The 22,910-nt window shown below is 48.0% G+C and overlaps 1 protein-coding gene across 2 annotated transcripts; it reads left to right on the top strand.

The window, feature by feature from the left end:
• The first annotated feature begins 11,803 nt into the window (after positions 1-11,803).
• an1 (CPP synthase) lies at positions 11,804-20,314 on the top strand. Of its 2 annotated transcripts, NM_001111859.3 has the most exons (13): positions 11,831-12,142; positions 12,602-12,799; positions 15,571-15,653; positions 15,723-16,431; positions 16,529-16,649; positions 16,749-16,861; positions 16,951-17,177; positions 17,290-17,405; positions 17,539-17,637; positions 17,731-17,967; positions 18,659-18,785; positions 18,869-19,114; positions 19,869-20,314. In NM_001111859.3, exons 1-13 carry the CDS (start codon positions 12,076-12,078, stop codon positions 20,091-20,093), a joined length of 2,568 nt encoding a protein of 855 aa, NP_001105329.3. In that variant the 5' UTR covers positions 11,831-12,075; the 3' UTR covers positions 20,094-20,314. The 2 variants fall into 2 exon arrangements, 1 of the variants encoding a protein (NP_001105329.3); XR_002263308.2 differs by lacking the exon at positions 17,290-17,405 and having other exon boundaries at positions 11,804-12,142; positions 19,869-20,306.
• Positions 20,315-22,910: the final 2,596 nt, after the last annotated feature.

A 22,910-nucleotide genomic window follows, 5' to 3' on the forward strand; every position in this document is an offset into this window, starting at 1 on the left:
CCTCTTCTTCGTCGGGTAAGCAGTACCCCTCGCTAACCCGCTCCAGATCCACGTCGTAGTGGGAAGCGAGCACGGCGAAGGCCCGCCTAACGCCGTGGTGCAGCGCCCCGCTGAGTCTGTCGCGCACATGGCCGCCCAAGGCCCGCAGATGACTCTAGGGGGAGCTACCCGAGGGGACGCCATCGAGGCCAAAGGCCTGGCAGAAAGCCGAGATGGCCTCAGACATGGCCACGCGCTCGGCCTCATTCTGCTCAGTCGCCTCGGCAAGCGCCTTGCAGTTCTTGACGGCCTCGTTAAGAGCCGTCTCGAATCCTGTAGATAGCAGTACAACATTCTTCAGACGCAAGGAGAAGAATGGAGACAAAAACAAAGTCACAGAGCGGGCAAAACATACCCTCGACCCGGGCATGCTGCTATGAGGCCATGCCTCGGGCAGGCCGGGCAGACCCGACGACCACGACCAGACCCTCAGCAAGGGTCCCGACATGAGCGGTTGCCTCGGGTCTAGAAAGAAGGGAGCCCCCTCTACGTCAAATCTTTCCTCGGAAAAGTTCTTCGCCAAAACGACTTTCGTGCTTTTCGACTATATCGGTAACAGAATCCCAAAAACGACGAGAGAACACGTAAGCGGCAAGGCCGACCGAGCCGAGGTACTCCTACGCCTCCGGGATACGGATGCCTCACTCATCACCTTCCGCGAAAAGTGACTCACGCTCGGACAAGGGATTCTGCTACCGAACAAGTCCTAATGCTCGAAATAAGAGGAAAGAAGCACGACTTTATACCCAAATGTTCAGGCCTCAGCAGCCACAAAGAACAAACCCACGTACTTGGGGCAACAATGGTACCTAGACTCAGACGTCGGCAGCACCCTCGGCGGCTGTCCCGACCTATGGCAGATGTCTTAGTACTTAAAGCTATTACATCTTGCCCTCAAGAGGGTACCATTACAAACGGGACTCCGGGTCCATTCCCGCAGGAATGAACAACCTCCACACCAGAAGGCTTGCGGGATAACCAACTCCAGGTGGCTCGCCAGCAACCGCTGCACCAGCAGCGCGACAACGACCTCTGTCTCGGGCGGCAAGATAGTAGCAGCGATGGCCTCAGGGCAAACGCTACTGCTGAAAGGCCCTCGTTCACGTCCCCTCATGGGGGACGAGAACCAGCCATTAAAGCCAAAGAGCCGGAGGCCCCGAGCACAGGTGGCACTAACAGTCTCGTCGGCGGAAGCAACCGCTGCGGTGGGAAGCCTCACCAGCGGCGACCACCACTTCAGCACCGGCGACAGCAGCCACCTGCGCACGGCACGACCATTGCCCGGATGGAGGACGGACAACTGCACCCTGGCCAGGCAGCAGCAGTTCGCCTTCCCCCGCATGGCTGGAGGACGCCTCTTCCGCAGAGCTGGAGGATGCCCTTCTCCCCCGAATGCTGGAGGAAGAAGTGGGTCGCCAGCCCACGCGGAGGCAGGCCCCAACTCGGAGCGCCCTCCTCCCCAGCCCGGATGATGAACATCCTTGAAGCTGAGGGCGGGGCAGAGGCCGCAGCCCGACTTGCTTCTCCCCACCACAAGGCTGGTGATCATCCCTACGGATGACCATTGGTGAGGGACTGCAGCCGGGCTGCATGATGAAAATCCTTGAAGCTGAGCGGTGACTGAAGAGCGCCAACCCCCTTGGGGTCGCGCTCCTCAAACAGCAGCAAAAAAAGGCAACGCAGGTGCACCCCATCTGGGGGCTCGGAAGGTCGAAGGGCACGATGAATGCGAGAAGTGTGAAGGCATGGCTACCACCTGGGGGATCGACCCCTTTTTAAAGGCAGATCTCCTCACTCGCACCCCAAGCGTCACGGGCAAAGTCTCCGCCGACGTGCTCCAGGGTTCTCACCCTCCGACGTGGGGGCTGGGTCCCACGTGTCAGGAGATCTGACCCGAAACGGAAGAAGCCAAATCGCCGCACACGAAGCATGTAACCGCCCCGCGGTTATAAGCGTTCCCCCATCCTCGCCGAAACCAGCGGTCGAAAGGGCGGACCGACACGCAGGGAGCATGCAACCACACCACGGTTGTGCACCCTTTTCAAGTTTCGCCGCATCCAGCGGTCCAGCATGGAGGCTCGGGCCCACATGTCATGTAACCGGCGCAACGGTTACTACGTGCAAGGAAACCGCACCGCCACTCGCGCCAATGCCGCGTCTTCTCGACTGCAGAACCGGTGCCGCGACTCGAGGCAGCCCTGCGCGTGACCCAACAGTGTCAATTGAGTGCAACGATCATGGGTCAGTCAGCCGCGGGGATAGGCACGACGGTTGATATGACCGAAGGTGGGCCGACAGTAATTGCAGCAGCAGACGAGCGGAAGCAGCGGTCCAATCACCTACAGGCTTGCACCCTCTCCTGAAACGGCAGGGGAGCCCTCTCCCACGGAATAAAGACGACGCGCCCGTGTTCTGTTCCTCGAACGGCTCGCACGCGCAACAGACGCCCCACGAATCGCCCGTCCCGTCGCATTAACTCCTTGGCAGGGCAAGCGACACCTCCAGTAGGAGAAGCGGGCGCCGTTTCGCCTCCGTCATGATGACCACGTCAAAAAAGGTGTGCTGCCTTATTTAAATTCATGTCCTTTTTCTTTCCCTCTCTCTCTCTTGCCACAGGGACCGGGAAAGGGGGTATTTCGAAAAAGGATCCTTCCCAGCGAAGGAAACGGGCCCCGAGCCCTCCTACTGATCAGGGGTTCGAAGGTTGCGACCTCCGGGGTTCGACAACCACCCCAGAACACTCGGGCTCCGAGCCCATTACTGATCAGGGGTTCGAAGGCTGGCCCCTCAGAAGGGTTCGACAGCCGCCCCAGAGCACGCAGAGTCAGGGATGACCCTAGGTACGTCTGTTACATGGCCGAGCCTCGGGCTACGCTCTCGAGGTACCCTAGGACATTTCCGAGACCAGCGGGAATGATTTTGCAACGGAATCCCACCGGAGGGAGGCATCGAGCCCTCAAACCCTATCGAATGGGTCCGGGTCCGGCAAATCACCTGCAGGTACTTTTGGAGCGCGCCTCTGGGCCACTAGCCGACCCTTATCGAACGGGGCTCGGGCGTCCACTCGGATCACCCGCTAGCAACTCACTGGAAACACCATGTTCGGCGCCCTCCGAGGGCACGCGCTTTTCCCCTTCCTCCTTGTGGGAAGGCGACGAAGGGGCGTACAATAAAAGTCGAAACGGTCCTTGATCGTCCTCTCGCTCCGTGCAGAGGCTCGGGGGCTGCTCTCGCACCAGGCTACGGCCGAACCGTTGACCACGTCAACAAACCAGCGTGAAAACTCAGAGCTTGACCGTGCACCCGGGCTACAGCCAGGCTGCATGAGGGAACAACAAGGCCGACCGAGGCATCGCAAAAAGAGTTAAGACCTCAGAGGAGTCAAACCACTCCTCCAAGGCCTCGGGGGCTACACCTGGCGGGTGCGCTCGCGCGCACCCACCGGAACAAAACGTAACCGAGAAGGGCCGGTCCCCTTGCAAAAATTCGGCAGAACCTCCAACCGAGTGCCCGCACTCCCTTTGAGGCTCGGGGGCTACTGTCGGGTACAGTAATTAGGGGTACCCCCAATGCTCCTAAACACGGCCGAAAAACATCTTCAGAACAAACCATACACAGCTGATAAAGCGTGGTTCAAGTCAAGGCCTCGTCTACCAAGGGACGCAACCTCATCTGAGCCCAGCCTCGGCCTCGGGCGGGAACAGTGGTCCCGGGCGGATTCACGCCTCGCCCGAGGGCCTCCTCAGGCAGTGAGCGCACCCTCGGTTCGCCTGAAGCCCAGCTTGGGCAGACTTTGTCGTGCAGCAACCTTGGCCAAATCGCCCTACCAACCGACCGTATCGCATGCGCATTTAATGCGGGGATCGCCTGACACCTTATCCTGACACACGTGCCTCAGTCGGCAAGGTCGAAGTGACCGCAGTCACTTTGCCCCTTTACTGACCGATCTAACAGGAAAACAGCGTTGTTCGCCCCGCTCCGGCTACTGTGCCAACCACCAGGGTAAAACTGAGTCACGATCTCCCACGAGTTCGGCCTCGGGCGCAACAGGGAGCTCCGCCTCGCCCGACCTCAGGCCTCGGCCTCAGCCTCGGCCTCGGGAGAAGATCTCCGCCTCGCTCGACCCCAGGCCTCGGCCTCAGCCTTGGCCTCGGGAGAAGGTCTCCGCCTCGCCCGACCTCAGCCTCGGCCTCAAGAGAAGCCTCCGCCTCGCCCGACCCGGGCCTCGGACCGACTACGCTACAGGGGATACATCATTACCCTACTCCTAGTTAGCTGCCTCAGGCTATGAAGGAACAAGACCGGTGTCCCATCTAAGGTTACTCCGGTAACAGGCAATGATGGTTCCCCGTATGTGCCCATAACGTCGGATTCCTCTCAATCTCCTACGGAAGCAAGACAACGTCAGCGGGATCCATGCCGCACCGACAGCTGTGCTTCTACAGGGCTCAAGGCACTTCTCCGACGGCCACGATAGCTCGTGTACAGGGCCCAAGGCGCTTCTCCGCCATCCACGTTAGCACATAGCTACACCCCATTGTACAGCTGGGCATCTCCTTGTGTCTATAAAAGGGGATGTCCAGGGCCTTCCTAAGGCAGGTCGCGGACACACGTTGGACGCCGGGGACAGACGGGGAGACATGTTGACGTTGAGACATGGACTCTCTCTCTCTCTCTCTCACTCTCGCTCTCGCTCCCTCGCGCGATGCTTGTAACCCCTACTATGAGCACCCCGGTGCGAGATAACATAAGCCTCATTTTGCCTCTTGTGTTCCATCTTGCATCAACCCATCTGGGCAGGGACACGCAACAACAAATTTACTGGTCGGTTGACGGTCCTCGCGGGTCCGAAACGCCGACAGTTTTATTGTTATCATTTATTTTTGTAAGACTCTTCCGCTATGTAATAATGATTGTGACATTTATCTCTATACACTTGGTCATTACATGTGATGTTCTTCTTTGGCGCACATATGAGACGCACCCGACTTTATCCCTTAAATCCGGGTGTGACAGCTTGTGGTATCCCAAGGGTCCACTTTCGATCTACTTGACTACTCTCACTCAGATTATGCATGTTGCAAAGTTGATCGAAAGAGTACTTCCAGAACTTGCCAATTCCTTAGGCGGTCTATAGTGTCTTGGAGTTCAAAGAAACAAAACTATGTTGCACTATCCACAACCGAAGCTGGTGCCTGTTGTGCACATTTGCTATGGATGAAGCAAACCTTGAGAGACTTTGGATGTGAGTTTAACAAAATTTCGTTGTTGTGTGACAATGAGAGTGCCATAAAACTCACAAACAATCTAGTGCAACACTCCAGAACCAAGCACATTGATATTCATCATCATTTTCTGAGAGACCACGAAACCAAAGGAGATATCAAAATTAGTCATGTGAGCATAGAAAATCAACTAGCTGATATCTTCACAAAGACTCTCGATGAGACTTGGTTTTGCACTTTGAGGAGTGAACTAAATATTCTAGATTCTCGTAACGTTGCTTGAAAACTTGTATACAAAAGTTGAATGCTCTAATGTGTTTCATTTGTTTCAAAATGTTTTCTCTTGTTGAGTCTCTTATTTTTATCTCTATATCTTTTTGAGAATTTTTCTCCTTTTTCTCGGTTAGGCCGATTGAACCCGCCCTAGGGCCAGTTGAACCAGAAATAGCTTTAAAACTCTCTATGGTGTTCCTGGTTGAACCAGGCCGAAGGCCGGTTGAACCAGGTTTACGTAGTCTGCTCGGGTTTTGCCCTATTTCTTCTCCCTTCTCTCTCTTCTCCCATTCTTATTTCTAGTCATCGCCCCTTCAACCCTAGCCTAGCCAGCCGCCTCCTCTCCCTCTCGTCCACCAAATCCATCCATTCCTCATTGATTCGTGAGGGAAAACCTAAGGAGATCTCAAATCTGCTCTCCCTAGTGCTCCTCCTTCACTCTCTCTCGCGTGGATTGGATTCAAGCCTCTCTCCAATGTATGTTCATGTGTTCTTGGGGAAATCTTTTGATTCCTTGAAATTTCTTGTAAATCCACTCGAGATAAAGGAAACGTGTGTTGTATGGATGGTTTTCTTCATGGATTTACGCTCTATAGGGTGCAATCAAGAGAAAACACGGTTGAACTGTTCATGCTCAGTTGAACCCATCCCTTGAGTCGGTTGAACCGTTCATCAACGAGTTCATCATGTTTCCCTCATCGATTTCATCACCACACCTTACGTTCGTTGTATCTCACCATTCTCTATCTTTTGGAAGATGGTGCGTCCTCGAAGGCCCGCTATTGTGGAAAGTGATTCGAAGGATTCTTTTGCTGAGATCCAAGAAGAAGTGTCTGCTGAGTGCCCTCGATGCTCCCTATAGAAGAGGGTGGTTCTGGCACTGTCGAGGCTGGGCCTAGTACCCAGCCTAGGGAATGACGATCTCGAACTACAGCTGGTCATGCTGCTCGTCCTAATCCTTAGGGCCCGGTCTCTACGGATGATGACAATGGCGGCTTGGACTACGTAGTCACGCTCCCTCCTTATGATGCACCTATTGTCCGTGGGATTCGCTTTCGCCAAGCTCGTGCCATTAGCCGTGGTGGTGAACTTGTCATGGATTGATGCTCCACGGGCGGTTCGAAACTGCTGCAGAACAAGAGGTACATCAACCCTTGTCTCTTCGCAAGGGATGATTGAATTGAGGGTAACCGTTTCTGGGTGCTCTTTCATGTAGATTTCTACAATTTGGTCATTATGTCAAAAAGCATCAACCCATCATTTTGCAATGTCCTATCAATTGGGAGGAATGCAAAAATATTGGAGATCCAGATTTGATTAAAGCACTGTAGGCATGTGAAAGCAAAGGTATGTGGGATATCATGATGTTCACATATGATTGGAACACTAAAGTCATTGCACAGTTCTATTCTACCTTGTGGATTACGCTTGGTAGTGAAGATGGCGATTATCCTCACCCTTATATGAATTTAAATGTTGAGGGAACTTGGTACAGGGTCAACTATGCCAGATTTGCACACATTCTCAGGTTCTCTGATGCAGACATTGCTCTAGACAAGGCTCGTGTGCATGAGTTTAATCATCCGCCCATGAACAAGTGATGGATATCCATGTGCCTCCTGATAAGTTTTGGAAAACTCCCAATATGCATTGCTATTTTAGATATATTAATGCATTGTTCAGGATGACTTTGTTGCCTAAAGGAGGGAATCAGGTCAATGTCCTTGGTGACAGTCAGACACTACTCTTCTTTATGCAACCTAACAAGACCCAACGACTCAATGTTTTTGACCTGATTTAGCAGGAAATAATCTATGTTTCTTTATATCCAAGTAAGGGTTGTGTTCCTGCACCTTTTATCATGAAGATGATTGAGGTTGTTTATCAGACATGGTTTGAGAAAGAAGTTCATCCTGTTGCCTACACCCCCTATTGGATAGATCCAGCCAATCCTGCTGGAAGATCAAAGAGAGCGTTTGCTGGAGCTGCTAGACAAGATTACTCTTCTGATGAGCCTCCTCATATGCCTCCTCCTCATCCATCTTCTTCTCGGGCTGCTTCAGCTTCGCGTCCTATGGACCGTAGCAGTCGTGGTAGAGGTCGAGGCAGAGGTCTTGGCTCGCGTCATGCTCATGGTATTGCTGCTTTGTTCTCGATGTGTCACAACATCTCTGCAGATGTGCATGAGTTGGCTCGCCGCCAGGGGAAGACAGACGACAACATCCATCGTCAGTCAGTCTCCCTTGGTGTGCCTCTACCACCTCGCTCCCAGGACGTCTTTCTGCATCAACCCTTTGAAGACATTGAACAGTGGCACCAACATCATTATGGTGTCCCCTTCTACACTCCTAAAGATGATGTTGTTTGGGGACAGGGTCAGTCAGTTCCACCTCCTTCGTGTCTAGATCAGCATTCGTCCTCCTAGGCTCCTCTGCCTCGTCCTGGTCATACTCCTTTAGGTTATCATTTCGTCGCAGCCATCTTCGACTAGATCTTTGCGTCGCCGCCTGGTGGTGATCCCTATAGTGGGTTGTAAGCTGTTTTTTCTCTTGCCTTTTTGGTGCTTGGTGCTAAAAAGGGGAGAGTTTGGGGAGTGAGCTAGGGATTTGGAGTATCATCTTTATTTTTTTCAGGTGGTTTATGTCTTTGAACATTTGGCTTGTAATAACTACGTCTTGAACTCTATGTGACGTGATGGATGTTATGTAATAGACTCTTCTTTAATATCATGTTATGATGGATATTCACTTGAGTTTCATTTATGCTGTAATCCTTGATATCTATGCTATCATGATTGTTGAGTTATTTGTGTGCATAATATATCATATGCATTCTGTTCATGGATATTTTTTTTGTGACACATGTGTGCACCCCTCGAACATATGTGTATGTGTGACTTTTTCACTTTATCTCCAAATGTGATGCAAATTGACATATTAGGTCAATTCAAAATTTTATTCGATGCATAGATTTAGGGGCAATCATACAAACACAAATGTTAAAAAAGATAACATTAACTCTTTTTATTATTTCCTATCGTTTTATTTGTTATCGCATCAATCACCAAAAATGGGGAGATTGTAAGTGCAATCAACCTCTTGAGGGTTTTGGTGATCAATAGACAAAACAAATAAAAATATACTAATGAGTTTGCTCCTAGTGTATGTCAGTTTTAAATCATAATAGGATGCACAGGAAAGAAATAAACGAACTAACAGGAAACCAAGTGTTAAAAGGATAAAGATCTGAAGGTGGTTTCTAGCGGAGATCCCCAAGTATTTTGATTATTCCTGATTAGTAATAGAGATCTTCGTATGATTAGTTCCTTTGCATGGTAAGGATGGTATGCACCAACTATTTCTATCCGCTTCAAAATTCTAATTTTGTAAAGTTGCAAAGTCGTCATGCTCTTTCTCCCCCTTATTTTTGAAATCCATGTTTTTCCAGTGCAGGCTGGTTCAACCGGGTTCTAGGCCGGTTCAACCGAAAATGACTGAGTTCTTCTCTGGATTTTTTCGGTTCAATCGGGTTTAGGGCCGGTTCAACCGAGATTTGCGCAGACGCACAGAATCAACCAGATCTGATTTGTGGGGCTATATAAACCTTTCCTCTTCTTGCCCAAACGCTAGAAACAACGAACCAAACCCTTGTGACGGTTGTCCTCCTCTGATTCAAAGCATTTCAACTCCAATATCGCGCCCTAAGTCGTCTCCCCTTCGATCGGTGGGAAGATTCATTGGTGTGAGATAAGTTTTCAATCTAAAGCGCGAATTTGATTCAAGTTCTTCATTCTCTTTCTCTCTAGTTGGTGCAAATCGTTCTTACTTGCGATATTATTGTTCTTGGAATGTGTCGTTCCTTGTGTGCTTGTAATCTTGTTTTGGGAGTGTCTAAGTTTGTGGACGACCCCAAGAACGTTTGTATCACCGGCTCTTTGTGGGCAAAATTAAGGGATTGCCTTGACCTATGTGGTCGGCATTGAGGAACGGGGTTGAGAAAGATCCAGCCCTTTGTGGGCACCTCAACGAGGAGTACAACACCTTGGTGGTGTGACCGAACCTCGGTAAAAATTGTGTGTCTTGTGTGCTTCATTGTGGTTGTGACTTGGTCATTATCATCTCAGATCTGTGATCTATCTAGTTAACTTTAGTTCAATTATTCCGCTACATTATTCATTGTAGATCTGAGTAGTTTCTATTAAGTTCACAGTTGAACAAGTGATTTGCGATTAAACCGGCCTCAAGACCGGTTGAACATGCCTCACTTGTTAAACCGTCTTTTTCTCATAAAAGTTCGAAGTTTATTGAGAATTGCAGGTGTTGCCTATTCACCCCCCTCTAGGCTACTTTCAATGGATCAGTTCCCACCCACATGGTCTTGGCCTTTGCCTTGGTGAGCATGGTCGTGCGCCATGTACCCAGGAAGCTCGTAGGGGATGTGCGGGTGAAGGGGCAGTGCTTGGTGGGGTCGGCATAGAAGGCGGCACACTCGAGCGGTGACCGCTAGTCGGGAAACCTAACACCGAGGTCGCGGTTGTCTGATTCTCCAACTGCAGCCGACGAGGGAGTGGAACAGGCGGTGGAGAAAGGGGAGAGAGGCGCACAGACATGGGAGAGAAGGAAAGATAGGGAAGGATGACTCACAGGAGAAAAGGTGGCTGACGAAGATGGCGGCGATCGGTGGTGGAAGGGACGCATTGCCGTTGTGAATCGCGCTGCCGTCGTCGCTTTCACACCCATGCGTGTCTAGGGTGAAGTTCCACAGCTATTTTTTTCTGGATCGATTCTAGGCCGGGATTGGTGGTTTTCGTTTGGATTGAGCGTAGTTTGCAAACACATGTGGGCTAAATGAACAACCATTTGATCACGGGCTGGTATTAGATTCACAGCGGCAATGATACCTATGGATCATACAACGATCCCCGTCGTTTAGACCCAACCGAACATGGCCTAAGGAGTATAGCTTGAATGTGTTTGGGGTTGAGACTGTTTATATTTTGCGGGTGAGCCCTAGAATTCTTTTAAAAAAATAACGTCTGTGCCTCACAGTAGCTGTAGGAGTAGGGTGTTGCATCTCGCGCTTCAATTCGGTCGACAGCGGCTCCTGTGGTCTCCAGCCTTTACCGCTTTGGCAACTGGTTCTGTTTCAATCAGGTCCATGCCGTATCTTGCTAAAGCTAAAAATAAATGCGTTCACGGGAACGGCGTGTGTCCGTGTTTCTGCTCTGCTGCATGCAGCTCTCGCCTTTATTTTTTCTTTCCATCAAAAGCAACCGATGACCAACGGCCTTACACAGTCTGTCGAGAACTCGAGATTCTCCATCCCCCCAAATGAAAACGAGGTCGTAAATCTCGCTTCACGTCGGTAAGTCTAAAAAATCTTAAATTTAACTGAACTTGTTAAAGATATTGTCAACATTTAGATGTTTAGTTAAATTTACTATAAAAAAAGTATCTTAAGATACGTCCATTCAGTAAAAAAAAACAAAAAGAAAAACTTTAACTATTCGACAAACGAGATTTTTTTTTCCCGGGTTGCCGTCCCACTGCACGGACTAGTTGCCAGGCATCTTCCCTGAAACAAAAAGGAAAACACCAGTTCTAGGCACGTACGTACTACGCTTACGTGTATATAAATATTTATCGGCTGTGGACAGATTATAGAGGGCATCTTGTTGCGACGGGGCGACGAATGTCCGTCTCCAGCCACCCGTCCGTTCGCAAATCACGTACAAAGCTACTTTGTGTTAGCAGAAACAGCATAAAAAACAAAATAGATCAACTAACAAATCTGGAAGCACGACACATAAATTTACTTAAAAACCTTTCAATGAGAAAGGAAAAATTATGAGCACCAGCCAGTTGATGTGAAGTGTTTATGTAACGTCGTTCGTAGACGGCGGCTTACAAGAGAAGTAAAAAGACGACGTGCGATAAATTCTAATTAGGTTCATTAATATATACCTAAGTTTTTGGACGATGGGTATCCACTCTGCTCGCTAATATTGTCTCTATATTCAGAATTTGGATCACAAACTTAATAGTTTGGTTGGTTATGTATACAGTATACTCACGCACCAACGCACGCACGCCGCGAGAAGGATTAGCGAAACGCTGGTGGTTTTTTGTCCACTAGCCGGTGCGTCCCCGCGCGGGAATCATTCGGGCCTGCCTCTCTACTCTGCTCCCAGCTACTAGTCCCTCACTCACTTCTCTCAGACTTGTGTGTCTCGTCCTATATATATATACACACGCTACGCTATAGCTGCTCACACACATAGTATCGTCGTCTCTCTCTCCTTCCCACCAACAACGCACGCGTCGAAGAAGGAAATGATTAGTAGCAGCCATACTTGCTCCGCCTATTAATAGCCAGCGCGCGCGTCTTGTTTTGCTCTCTTCTGTTCTGTTTTGCCCTAGATTAGCGGCGGCGTTTTGGCCTCGCGCGAACGTCTCGTCCTTGCCGTCTCGCGCGCGTGCGTACGTGCCTGCATTGCGATTTGCAATTATTACGATCGCGCGGCGGCGGCGGCGGCGGCATGAAGCTCCTCTCGCCGGCGGCCGCACCGTCGTCCTCGCCGTTGTTCCCTCCTCGCATCGTCGAAGGTACGTGTACACCGTCGTCAGCAGCTGCTACCTCCGCGGCGCCGGCCAGCCGAGGTTCCATGATGCCTATCTATCTATGTATAGTACGTATATGGCGCCGCGCCAGGCCCTTGCCCTTGTCGTCTGCCTGCATGCCTACTACTACAAGCTACTTCCAAATTTCGCATTGTCCTCGGCGCTACACGGCCGGTGGGCAATCAGACAAAGAAACAAACGTGTAAGCAAGATGAAAAATTGTATTTTTGGGTTCGGACAAGCAAGTCGTCGTCGTCGTCTTAGGGTAGCCACACACACAGGCAGATGGGCAATCAGACAAAGAAACAAACATAAGCAAGATGGAGAGAGGCAGGCAGGCAGTCAGGCGCTGCTGCTGCTAGTGCTAGCTCTTGCTTTGTTGTGTGTCCTGATGGTCGAGTTCCTCACCGCTGCTTTTGCTTTTCTGCTTTCACTTGCCTGCAGCTGCAGCTCGTCAATCAGGTCCATGCCGTATCCGCATCCGTATCCGTGGCAAAGCAGCAGCAGCAGGAGGAGGAGGAGGCGCGGGCGCGACGGGGCCCCGCGGCAGCCTCAGGCTCGCCGGGTGGTGGAGAGCGCAGCAGCAGGCCCCGGCCACGGCGACGACAACGCAGCAGCCTGACAACGTCTCCAGTGCTAAAGGTGCTAGCTTGCTCGTTATATTTGATTTGACTAGTCTCATCATCCACCCCCCAGTCACGTACACAGATGCTCTCTCTCTCTCTCTCTCTTGAATTGATGAGCGAACGAAACACTCAGACAGATGCTGTGCCGTGCTGCAGTGCGCCCGTAGCAGCACAGACACTCTGCCGCACGCACCTGCGCTTGTCGCTTCCCCTCTTGCTATATCTCCTGCTGCTTTTGCTAAAGCCGGAAACCAAAAAGAAAGTTGAGCTTTTCGTCACAATTTTGCTTTACTTATTAAGTGCTAGTCCGTTTTGTTTATACGACCTTACTATTAGCTTCTAGCCCGGATTCAAAGTGCTACAGTGCGTTTTCACTAACAACATTTAGGATTATAGCACATCAAATTTGACTAGTGTTACAAAAATATATATTAGCATCATACATATTTAGTTAAAGTTAAAAATATTTAATTTGTATGAAAAACAAGAGTGACACTCTCTATGGGATAGGCCGAGTACGCACCATGCATGATTACTACTATTAGGCTATCTCCAGCAGCGTTACCTATTCTACCTTCTATTTCAAACTTTACTTCGTAAACAGTATAATTTGTAATGCAAAACAATGTTTTATACGGTCATATACACGGTTCGCTAGCCACAGCCTAAGGCCAACTCCAATAGACTGTTCTGTACTGCAGACGACAATGTTTACATAGTAAAGTTTGAAATACTGATTGAAGTACGTAGTTTGCTGGAGATAGCATAAGCCTCCTTGATAAGGCTCTTTCAAAGGCTCCTCCAACAACTCCTTAAAAAATCTATGAAACGGGGGCTATTCCGCTAGCTTCTCGTTGAAAATAGCAAGGAGCTGCTTCCAAGAAACGAGCAAAGTCGGGGGCTCGAAAAGAGGCTTCTAAGGCTCCCTCCCATCCTCCATTCCTCCCCTCTCTCATGGGTTCCATGTTGGCTGAAGGTGCTGCATTTCGTACTAAATAGGGTGCTCATCCCGAAACTTTTTGTGAAAACAAGAACATAGCTATTTTCACACAAGAGCCAAAACCAGAGTTGGAGTTGTTGACACAAAAGTCTAACTAAAGGCGGGCAAACATGCATACCTGGTATTCCGCGGTGTGTTGGTCTTGCATATATTCAATTTTCCTATTAAGTTCACAATGTTTACATTTTATTATTTACTAGGTAGGTGCTCGTGTATGGTTACCGTTTCTATATATCATATAGGTAGACCTTGATTAAATGTGATAGTTATTTAGACACAGCTGATCCATTTAATATTGTTACGACCTGATACGACACTATTTGAAATAGGCCCATGTTGGACTAGCCCGCAAGTGCCGATCCAGCCTGATACGATTATATTAAGATATATATATTTACAATGTATATCCTTGGTATATAAGAAATGTCTTTCCTATAACACAAAAGCAGATGAGTTGTATTGGCCAGCACCTTCCCTCTATAAGGCGCATGGTCGAGGCGCTGCAGAGGAGGCACATAGGGAGGGAGGATGCACAACGATTTTGACACTTAGGGCTAGTTTGACAACTCAATTTTTCTAACACCCCGTTTGGATCATTGGAATTGAATTCCATTCTAATAACAGTAATTTAGGTATATATCAATTAAGCTAATTCGGTTTTATGTAAAATATATTTGTATACTATTATTATTAAGATGTCGGAGATATTTATGTGCTATATTTTTAGTATAGAGGAGTGAGACGAATAGGGTCATGTAATTTACAGAGTACAAACAAATTCTACTAATACATAAAATCATTTTCAATCCTCCACCCCATGAATTCGAGGTAACCTTATATCTGGACTTTAGAAAATGGTGGAATATCAAATTTCGAGCTAAATATGTTACTTTATTGAATGAATTTCAATTCCTTTAAAATGAAGGGATTCAAACGGCCCGCAAGGGAAAATAAACTGGTTTCATTGGAAAATGGAAATTTCTTCAAAGAATGGGATTGCCAAACTAGCCTTTAAAGTAGTAGGAGATCTATTTATTTATTTTGACAAAATATATGAAAAAAAGGTTTTAGCTCCTTCACGATCATCGATCGATGCCTTATCGGTGACGGAAGGTGGATCGCTATCAACCGTACTGCTGCAAACAGTAGTTGACTGCGAAATTAAGATTCTTGATGTGTGATTGATTATGAGGTAACTGTCCACATTGTCCTCTTTGTTTCTTGACCCCAAATCCTTGGCGAACTTTACTCATCAATCACAAAGGTATCTCTGTATGTGTGTGGTCAGAGGGATCCTGTCCTCCTTGTACCCCACTGTTCTTTTTAGCTAATGCAAATTGCCATTGGATCAACTTGGTGATTTTGATGGATACAGAGATCAAATATCCGATCAGGAATATAGTAGATATGGCACTCCAAGGTAGATAGATGATTAGACTGGACCGCAGAGGTATCTTCAGTTTTTTTTTGCCATGTAACTCGCGCGCACAGCAGGGAATCTGATTGTGTGTGTAAGGGAGATTTTAAAGAACTGGCCATCTATCTTCTGTTGGGAGAAATGAAGTCAAAATGGGTAATGCAGTGCTGAATCTGACGCTCTAGTTGACGTTACGCTGCTCTGCTCAGGCCAGCAGGTTCATGGTCCTTTGTTGCATGCTGAACACTTGCTAGAGATGCAATTGGGTGCCGAAAAATAAACCAACAGTAGCTCAATCTGACCAGTCACATAATTTTCTTCAGTTTTCCTCCTTTGAGAAATGTTTTGTTGGAGCTGGGTTTTCCTGCAGTGTTCCAGACCAGCCGTGTGGAAACCGAGTCCGAAATTGCGAAATGGCCAGGGAAACCACAAGACCTTGAGGATGAGCACCAGGTGGTCCGTCTTAGGTTGTTTTCAGTTCACAGATGCTTGTTGCTGAAATTAATAAATCTTCGTCTGTAGGCTGAGGAGGCAGAGCTGCAGCCACTTATCGACCAGGTGAGGGCGATGCTACGGTCGATGAACGACGGGGATACCAGCGCCTCGGCGTACGACACGGCGTGGGTGGCGATGGTGCCGAAGGTGGGCGGCGACGGCGGCGCCCAGCCCCAGTTCCCGGCCACCGTGCGCTGGATCGTGGACCACCAGCTGCCCGACGGCTCCTGGGGCGACTCGGCCCTGTTCTCCGCCTACGACCGCATGATCAACACCCTCGCCTGCGTCGTCGCGCTGACCAAGTGGTCGCTGGAGCCCGCGAGGTGCGAGGCGGGGCTCTCGTTCCTGCACGAGAACATGTGGAGGCTAGCGGAGGAGGAGGCGGAGTCGATGCCCATCGGCTTCGAGATCGCCTTCCCTTCTCTCATCCAGACGGCTAGGGACCTGGGCGTCGTCGACTTCCCGTACGGACACCCGGCGCTGCAGAGCATATACGCCAACAGGGAAGTCAAGCTGAAGCGGATCCCAAGGGACATGATGCACAGGGTCCCGACGTCCATCCTGCACAGCCTTGAAGGGATGCCTGACCTGGACTGGCCGAGGCTTCTGAACCTCCAGTCCTGCGACGGCTCCTTCTTGTTCTCTCCTTCGGCTACCGCTTACGCGCTGATGCAAACCGGTGACAAGAAGTGCTTCGAATACATCGACAGGATTGTCAAAAAATTCAACGGGGGAGGTAAGCCGATCGTCCATGCATGGAGGATTAATTAAGACGATCGATGATGTTTAATCCGTGTCTCGTCTCATCAGACTGTTTGCCATCACCGTTTCAGTCCCCAATGTTTATCCGGTCGATCTTTTCGAGCACATCTGGGTTGTGGATCGGTTGGAGCGACTCGGGATCTCCCGCTACTTCCAACGAGAGATTGAGCAGTGCATGGACTATGTGAACAGGTTTTTGCTTCTGCGATCGATCACTCTTTATGTGAACAGGTTTTTTTATGACAGATTGAGTAGATGAATTTCTTTGACTTGTCTTGTCATTTCGCGTAGGCACTGGACTGAAGATGGGATTTGCTGGGCTAGGAAATCCAATGTGAAGGATGTGGATGACACAGCTATGGCTTTCCGACTACTAAGGCTACATGGATACAATGTCTCTCCAAGTATATATAAACACCATTCCCTTTTTAGCTTAAACATCTCATTAACTTGTTATTATATCTTAATGACATAAGCCAGCCGTGTTCTGTAGGTGTGTTTAAGAACTTTGAGAAAGATGGAGAGTTCTTTTGTTTTGTGGGCCAATCGACTCAAGCCGTCACTGGGATGTATAACCTCAACAGAGCCTCTCAGATAAGTTTTCAAGGAGAGGATGTATTGCATCGTGCTAGGGTTTTCTCGTATGAGTTTCTGAGACAGAGAGAAGAACAAGGCATGATCCGTGATAAATGGATCGTTGCCAAGGATCTACCTGGCGAGGTAATCCAAACCATTCTACCATTTGATGATCTTAGATCCATTGAAACATGCATGAATAGAGGCGAAAATTAGACGGTGTTATTTTTTTGGCTTTCATTGTGTTGATCGATAGGTGCAATATACACTAGACTTCCCTTGGTATGCAAGCTTGCCTCGTGTAGAGGCAAGAACCTATCTAGATCAATATGGTGGTAAAGATGACGTTTGGATTGGAAAGACACTCTACAGGTGCACACTTGTACTCCAAAAAAAAACGTTGATATACTTCGTTGCATACTTATTATTAGTGTTTTTGGCAAGAACCTATCTAGATCAATATGTAAGAGAAATGTTCTACTTACATGTGCGGCGTTTTTGGCAGGATGCCTCTTGTGAATAACGACACATATCTAGAGTTGGCAATAAGGGATTTCAACCATTGCCAAGCTCTGCATCAGCTTGAGTGTAATGGGCTGCAAACGTGAGCACCATCATTTCATTCTCCACTTCATGAATTTTATGCTGGAAGGTTAACTTTGATTTAATTTACAATATTTTCTAAACTATATTTTAGGTGGTACAAGGATAATTGCCTTGACGCTTTTGGAGTAGAACCACAAGATGTTTTAAGATCTTACTTTTTAGCTGCTGCTTGCATTTTTGAACCTAGCCGTGCTGCTGAGCGGCTTGCATGGGCTAGAACGTCAATGATTGCCAATGCCATTTCTACACATCTTCGTGACATTTCGGAAGACAAGAAGAGATTGGAATGTTTCGTGCACTGTCTCTATGAAGAAAACGATGTATCATGGTGAGTACTGTACCTTAATTATATCAGTTAACCATTATATATCCATTTAAGAATCATCTTGAAGCACTTGTCATTTACCAAGTAGTAGTAACATTGGCATTTGATTTCTTAAACAAACAAATAAATAAATTGGGTAATAGAACGAATGAATTTCATAATTATATATAGGAAGATCAATAATGATATTTTAACAATAAGGATTTATGTAGTTACGTAATCTTTGTTATATATACTCATCGCAGTGTACATATAAAAGTAAATTGTACCAAATTGATCTTTGATATTCAGAATATGCATTAGCATTTATTGCATGAGTCAATATTGTGCATTAGTTACATATATTACAAAAGAGGTAAAGATGACGTCATATTCTTTTTTAGCTTCCTTTTTGTCAACTCGTGTGGACTGATTGTGCTTTATTCTGGTGGCCATTATGTCATGCCACTTAATTTTTTTGATGTATTATTATCGCCTCTTAAGTTATGACCTCAATGAAAACTTGCATAAGTTCATTGATATATACTTTAGATATTTTATATCGATGTTGTAATTTTTAACTCGCATTTTACACCGACCTCTTTTATTTTAGCTGTTTTATTTAACATGTGTATTCTATTTTCATCGTGTCATATATTATGTAATATATGAAATTGAGAGAATATTATTTTCCTGACATAAATGATAAATTCAGGCTTAAACGAAATCCTAATGATGTTATTCTTGAGAGGGCACTTCGAAGATTAATTAACTTATTAGCACAAGAAGCATTGCCAATTCATGAAGGACAAAGATTCATACACAGTCTATTGAGTCTTGCAGTAAGTTATCCCCACTTGTACTTAATTAGATTATAACGACTTCTTCTCAACAATCATTCTAATATGTTTGTCTATACTTCTAGTGGACCGAATGGATGTTGCAAAAGGCAAATAAAGAAGAAAACAAATATCACAAATGCAGTGGTATAGAACCACAATACATGGTTCATGATAGGCAAACATACTTACTTTTAGTTCAGGTTATTGAGATTTGTGCTGGACGAATTGGTGAGGCTGTGTCAATGATAAACAACAAGGATAATGATTGGTTTATTCAACTCACATGTGCTACTTGTGACAGTCTTAACCATAGGATGTTACTGTCCCAGGTAAACCTTGTATCATAATTAAATTATTTTTACTCTTTATGTATAGCTAGATACATGTGTGGTCTAATGATTGTTCCATTAGGGGGTAATAATAATTTTAGGATCAAACCATCACATATATAACTATTTTTAGCACCTTAATTCTCCACCAAAGACTAGAATTTGCTCCTAGATCCTTACAACCTCAAGTTTTGGATTAGGTCATTGTGTAGGTTTCTTTGTCTTTCCTTGGCTTAGTGAATTCAAAACATTAAGTTTATGACTATGTTGGGCAAGAATAACTTCAATGTTTTGTGAGTCCGGATCTTCAAAATGTATACACTAGCAAATTACCCGAACCTTATTCAACGCAAAATCATATAACAAACTTTATTTCATGCAATTTAGAAGCTAAATAAATTTCCATATATTATTCTAGTTTCATCATCAATATTCCTTACATGTATAAGTAATCCTCCCTTAAGCCATATTTACAACTAAGGACAATGAGTAAATTTAAAATTAAGAATGCTATTAAAACAATTTATTTAATTTTCATTTTCTCTATGGTACATGCAAATGGAATACCAAATGTTTCTTAAGAAAAGTATAGATACTATCTTTCTAGGCACTTGTAGCAATCATAGACTCTACTTTGTTTTATGACCATTAATTTATAATAAGTTAAATTTGTGATTGTACATATAATCACACATTCCATAAAATTTATTTATTTTTACATGCCAACATGTTGAACTAATGACACCATGTGCAGGATACTATGAAGAATGAAGCAAGAATAAATTGGATTGAGAAGGAAATCGAGTTGAATATGCAAGAGCTTGCTCAATCTCTCCTTTTGAGATGTGATGAGAAAACTAGCAATAAGAAGACCAAGAAAACCTTATGGGATGTCCTAAGAAGTTTATACTATGCTACTCATTCCCCACAACATATGATCGATAGACATGTTTCCAGAGTTATCTTTGAGCCTGTTTAAAAATGTTTAAGTGGTAGACCATTATGTTAGGTGTAAATGTGTACATAAAAGTTATCATAAGGAGTAATGGTAGCAGAAGCATGCAGTTGTAAGTTTATTTGTTGCTTAGAATAGAAATTAGTGTAGCTATAATATCAAGAATGTTCCTATATAAGTAATCATATTATGGATAGAGGTGTTCATATGAATAATAATTTTATATGTTAAGTGTTATCTTACCTAATTTTAGTAGCATCACCAATTGTCTAGAGAACTTATCTATTTTCTTGGCATCAAAATACATGTACTAGTTATCAAAGAACAAATAAGGTATCTTATTAATAATAACATACTTATTAAATGTTGAGAATAAATTTCGGGATTTTTTAGTATTTCATTATATTGGCACCTTTAAACTACAAGGAAACTAACAAAACATTTGTACAAAACTGTTGCAACACAGAGAATGGAAAACCCTAGCTACAGTAACGGGTACAAAATATAGAACGCTAATGGGCCAGCACACATACGGCCCATAATACTCTAACACCCCTCGTAGCTGAAACTCTAGCCACTGCAGATGTTGAGATTGGACCGAAACTCCGTAAATACGGTCGTCGAAAGCCCCTTGGTGAAGACGTCGGCGAACTGGGAGGCGGTCGGGACGTGGAGGACGCGAACAGCTCCACAGGTGACTCGCTCGCGGACAAAGTGAAGATCGATCTCGACATGCTTCATGCGCTGGTGTTGGACGGGGTTGGTGGAGAGGTAGACGGCACTGACGTTGTCGCAGAAGATGAGGGTACTCCGTGCTAGCGGACTGTGGAGCTCCTAGAGCAGCTGATGGAGCCAGGTCGCCTCAGCCACGTCGTTTGCCACGGCGCGGTACTCGGCCTCGGCGCTGGAGCGGGAGACGACTGGTTGGCGCTTCAATGACCAGGAGACGAGGTTGTCCTCTAGGAAGACGGCATAGCCCGAGGTGGACTGGCACGTGTCTGGACAGCCCGCCTAGTCGACATCGGTGTAGACACGAAGCTCCGTAGTCGAGGAGCGGCGGAGAAGGAGCCCGAAGTCGATGGTGCCACACAAGTACCATAGGATGCGCTTCATCGCGGTGAGGTGCGGCTCCCGAGGGTCGTGCATGTGAAGGCACACTTGCTGGACGGCGTAAGCGATGTCGGGCCGGGTGAAGATGAGGTACTGCAGGGCCCCAGCAAGGCTGCGGTAGGTGGTCGGATCAGCGACGGGGGGCCTGCGGCAGAGACCTTGCCCTGCGTGTCCACTGGGGTCACGCAGGGCTTGCACTCGGCCATGCCAGCGAGCTCGAGGAGGTCGACAGTGTACTACCGTTGGTGAAGGAACATGCCCTGGGGCCTGCGCTCGACGGTGACACCTAGGAAGTGGTGGAGGGCCCCGAGGTCCTTCATCGCAAACTCCTGCTGGAGGCAGGAGATGATGTGACGCAGGAGCCCAGGGGAGGAGGCGGTGAGCACGATATCATCGACGTAGAGGAGGAGGTACGCAGTATCTGGACCGCGACGGAGGATGAACAGGGACATGTCCGACTTGGCCTCGATGAAACCCTGCGAAAACAAGAAAGTGGCGAAGCGACTGTACCAAGCCCGGGGGGCCTGCTTGAGGCTGTAGAGGGACTTGTTGAGCTTGCAGACTATGTCGGGGTGAGCAGGGTCGACAAACCCAACAGGCTGAGTGCAGTAGACCGTCTTCGTCAGGGTGCCATGGAGGAAGGCGTTCATCACGTCGAGTTGGTGGACTGACCAGTCCCTGGATAGAGCCAGAGCCAGAACAGTCCAGACGGTGGCAGGCTTGACCACCGGACTGAAGGTCTCATCGTAGTCGACTCCGGGGCGTTGGGTGAAGCCCCAGAGCACATAGCGGGCCTGTTACCGCTCTAGGGACCCGTCGTCGTTCAACTTCAGCTTGAAGATCCACTTCCTGGTGACCACGCTGGCGCCGAGGGGAGGGGCACCAGGTCCCAGGTGTGGTTAGCCTGGAGAGTCGTGTACTCTACTTCCATGGCACGTCGCCACTGTGGGTTGGCAAGCGCACCACGGACAGTCGTGGGCATCGGCGAAAGAGCCGGAGAAGAGGTTGCGGAGAGAATCAGGCGATCAGGTGCCCGGAGGACACCGACCACGCACCGGGTGACCATCGGGTGGATGTGTCGAGGATCCCGGTGGACGACGACAGGGTGATAGGCCGGGGCTCAGCGCGAGAGCGAGCTGGGGCACCACGTCGACCACGACACTGGTACGTCTGGATGGGGTCGGTGTAGCGAGACGACGGGGCAGTGTTCGTTGGTGCGGGAGGCACCGGAGCCGCACGGGGCTATGCGGGAGACGGCGGGGCCGCGCGAGGCGACGGAGGGGACGTTGAGGCCACATGTGGCTGTGCGAGGGAGGGCGGCGCCGGTGGGGCCACGCAGGGTGACTCAGGAGGCATCGAGGCCGCACGTGGCTATGCGGGGGAGGGCGTCACAAGCGGGGCCTCACGAGGCGGAGCAGTGGACGGACCTGCACGGAAGGGGGCACGACAGTGGGGGACACAGAGTCGGGGTCGAGGAACACGTCGAGTTCGGTGAGAGAGGCAACGGAAGAGGAGGAAAAGGGGAAATCTGACTCGTCGAAAACGACGTGACGAAAGATGAGGACTCTGTGGGAGTTGAGGTCGAGACACCGATACCCCTTATGGTCGAGGGAGTATCTGAGGAAGACACAGCGAGTGGAGCGGGGGGCTAGCTTATGAGGAGCAGGGGAGGCGAGATTAGGGTAGCAAGCGCACCCAAAAACACGAAGATGGTTATAGGAGGGGTGTATG

This window comes from Zea mays, chromosome 1 (assembly GCF_902167145.1).
Source record: "Zea mays cultivar B73 chromosome 1, Zm-B73-REFERENCE-NAM-5.0, whole genome shotgun sequence".
NCBI classification, from domain to species: Eukaryota; Viridiplantae; Streptophyta; class Magnoliopsida; order Poales; family Poaceae; genus Zea; species Zea mays.

Bases quoted from the DNA above. Each gene is read 5' to 3' on its own strand.
- an1 (NM_001111859.3), top strand. From the start codon at position 12,076: ATGAAGCTCCTCTCGCCGGCGGCCGCACCGTCGTCCTCGCCGTTGTTC. The intron at 17,406-17,538 runs GTGCACACTTGT...CGTTTTTGGCAG, and splicing joins ATTGGAAAGACACTCTACAG to GATGCCTCTTGTGAATAACG. The intron at 17,968-18,658 runs GTGAGTACTGTA...TGATAAATTCAG, and splicing joins GAAGAAAACGATGTATCATG to GCTTAAACGAAATCCTAATG.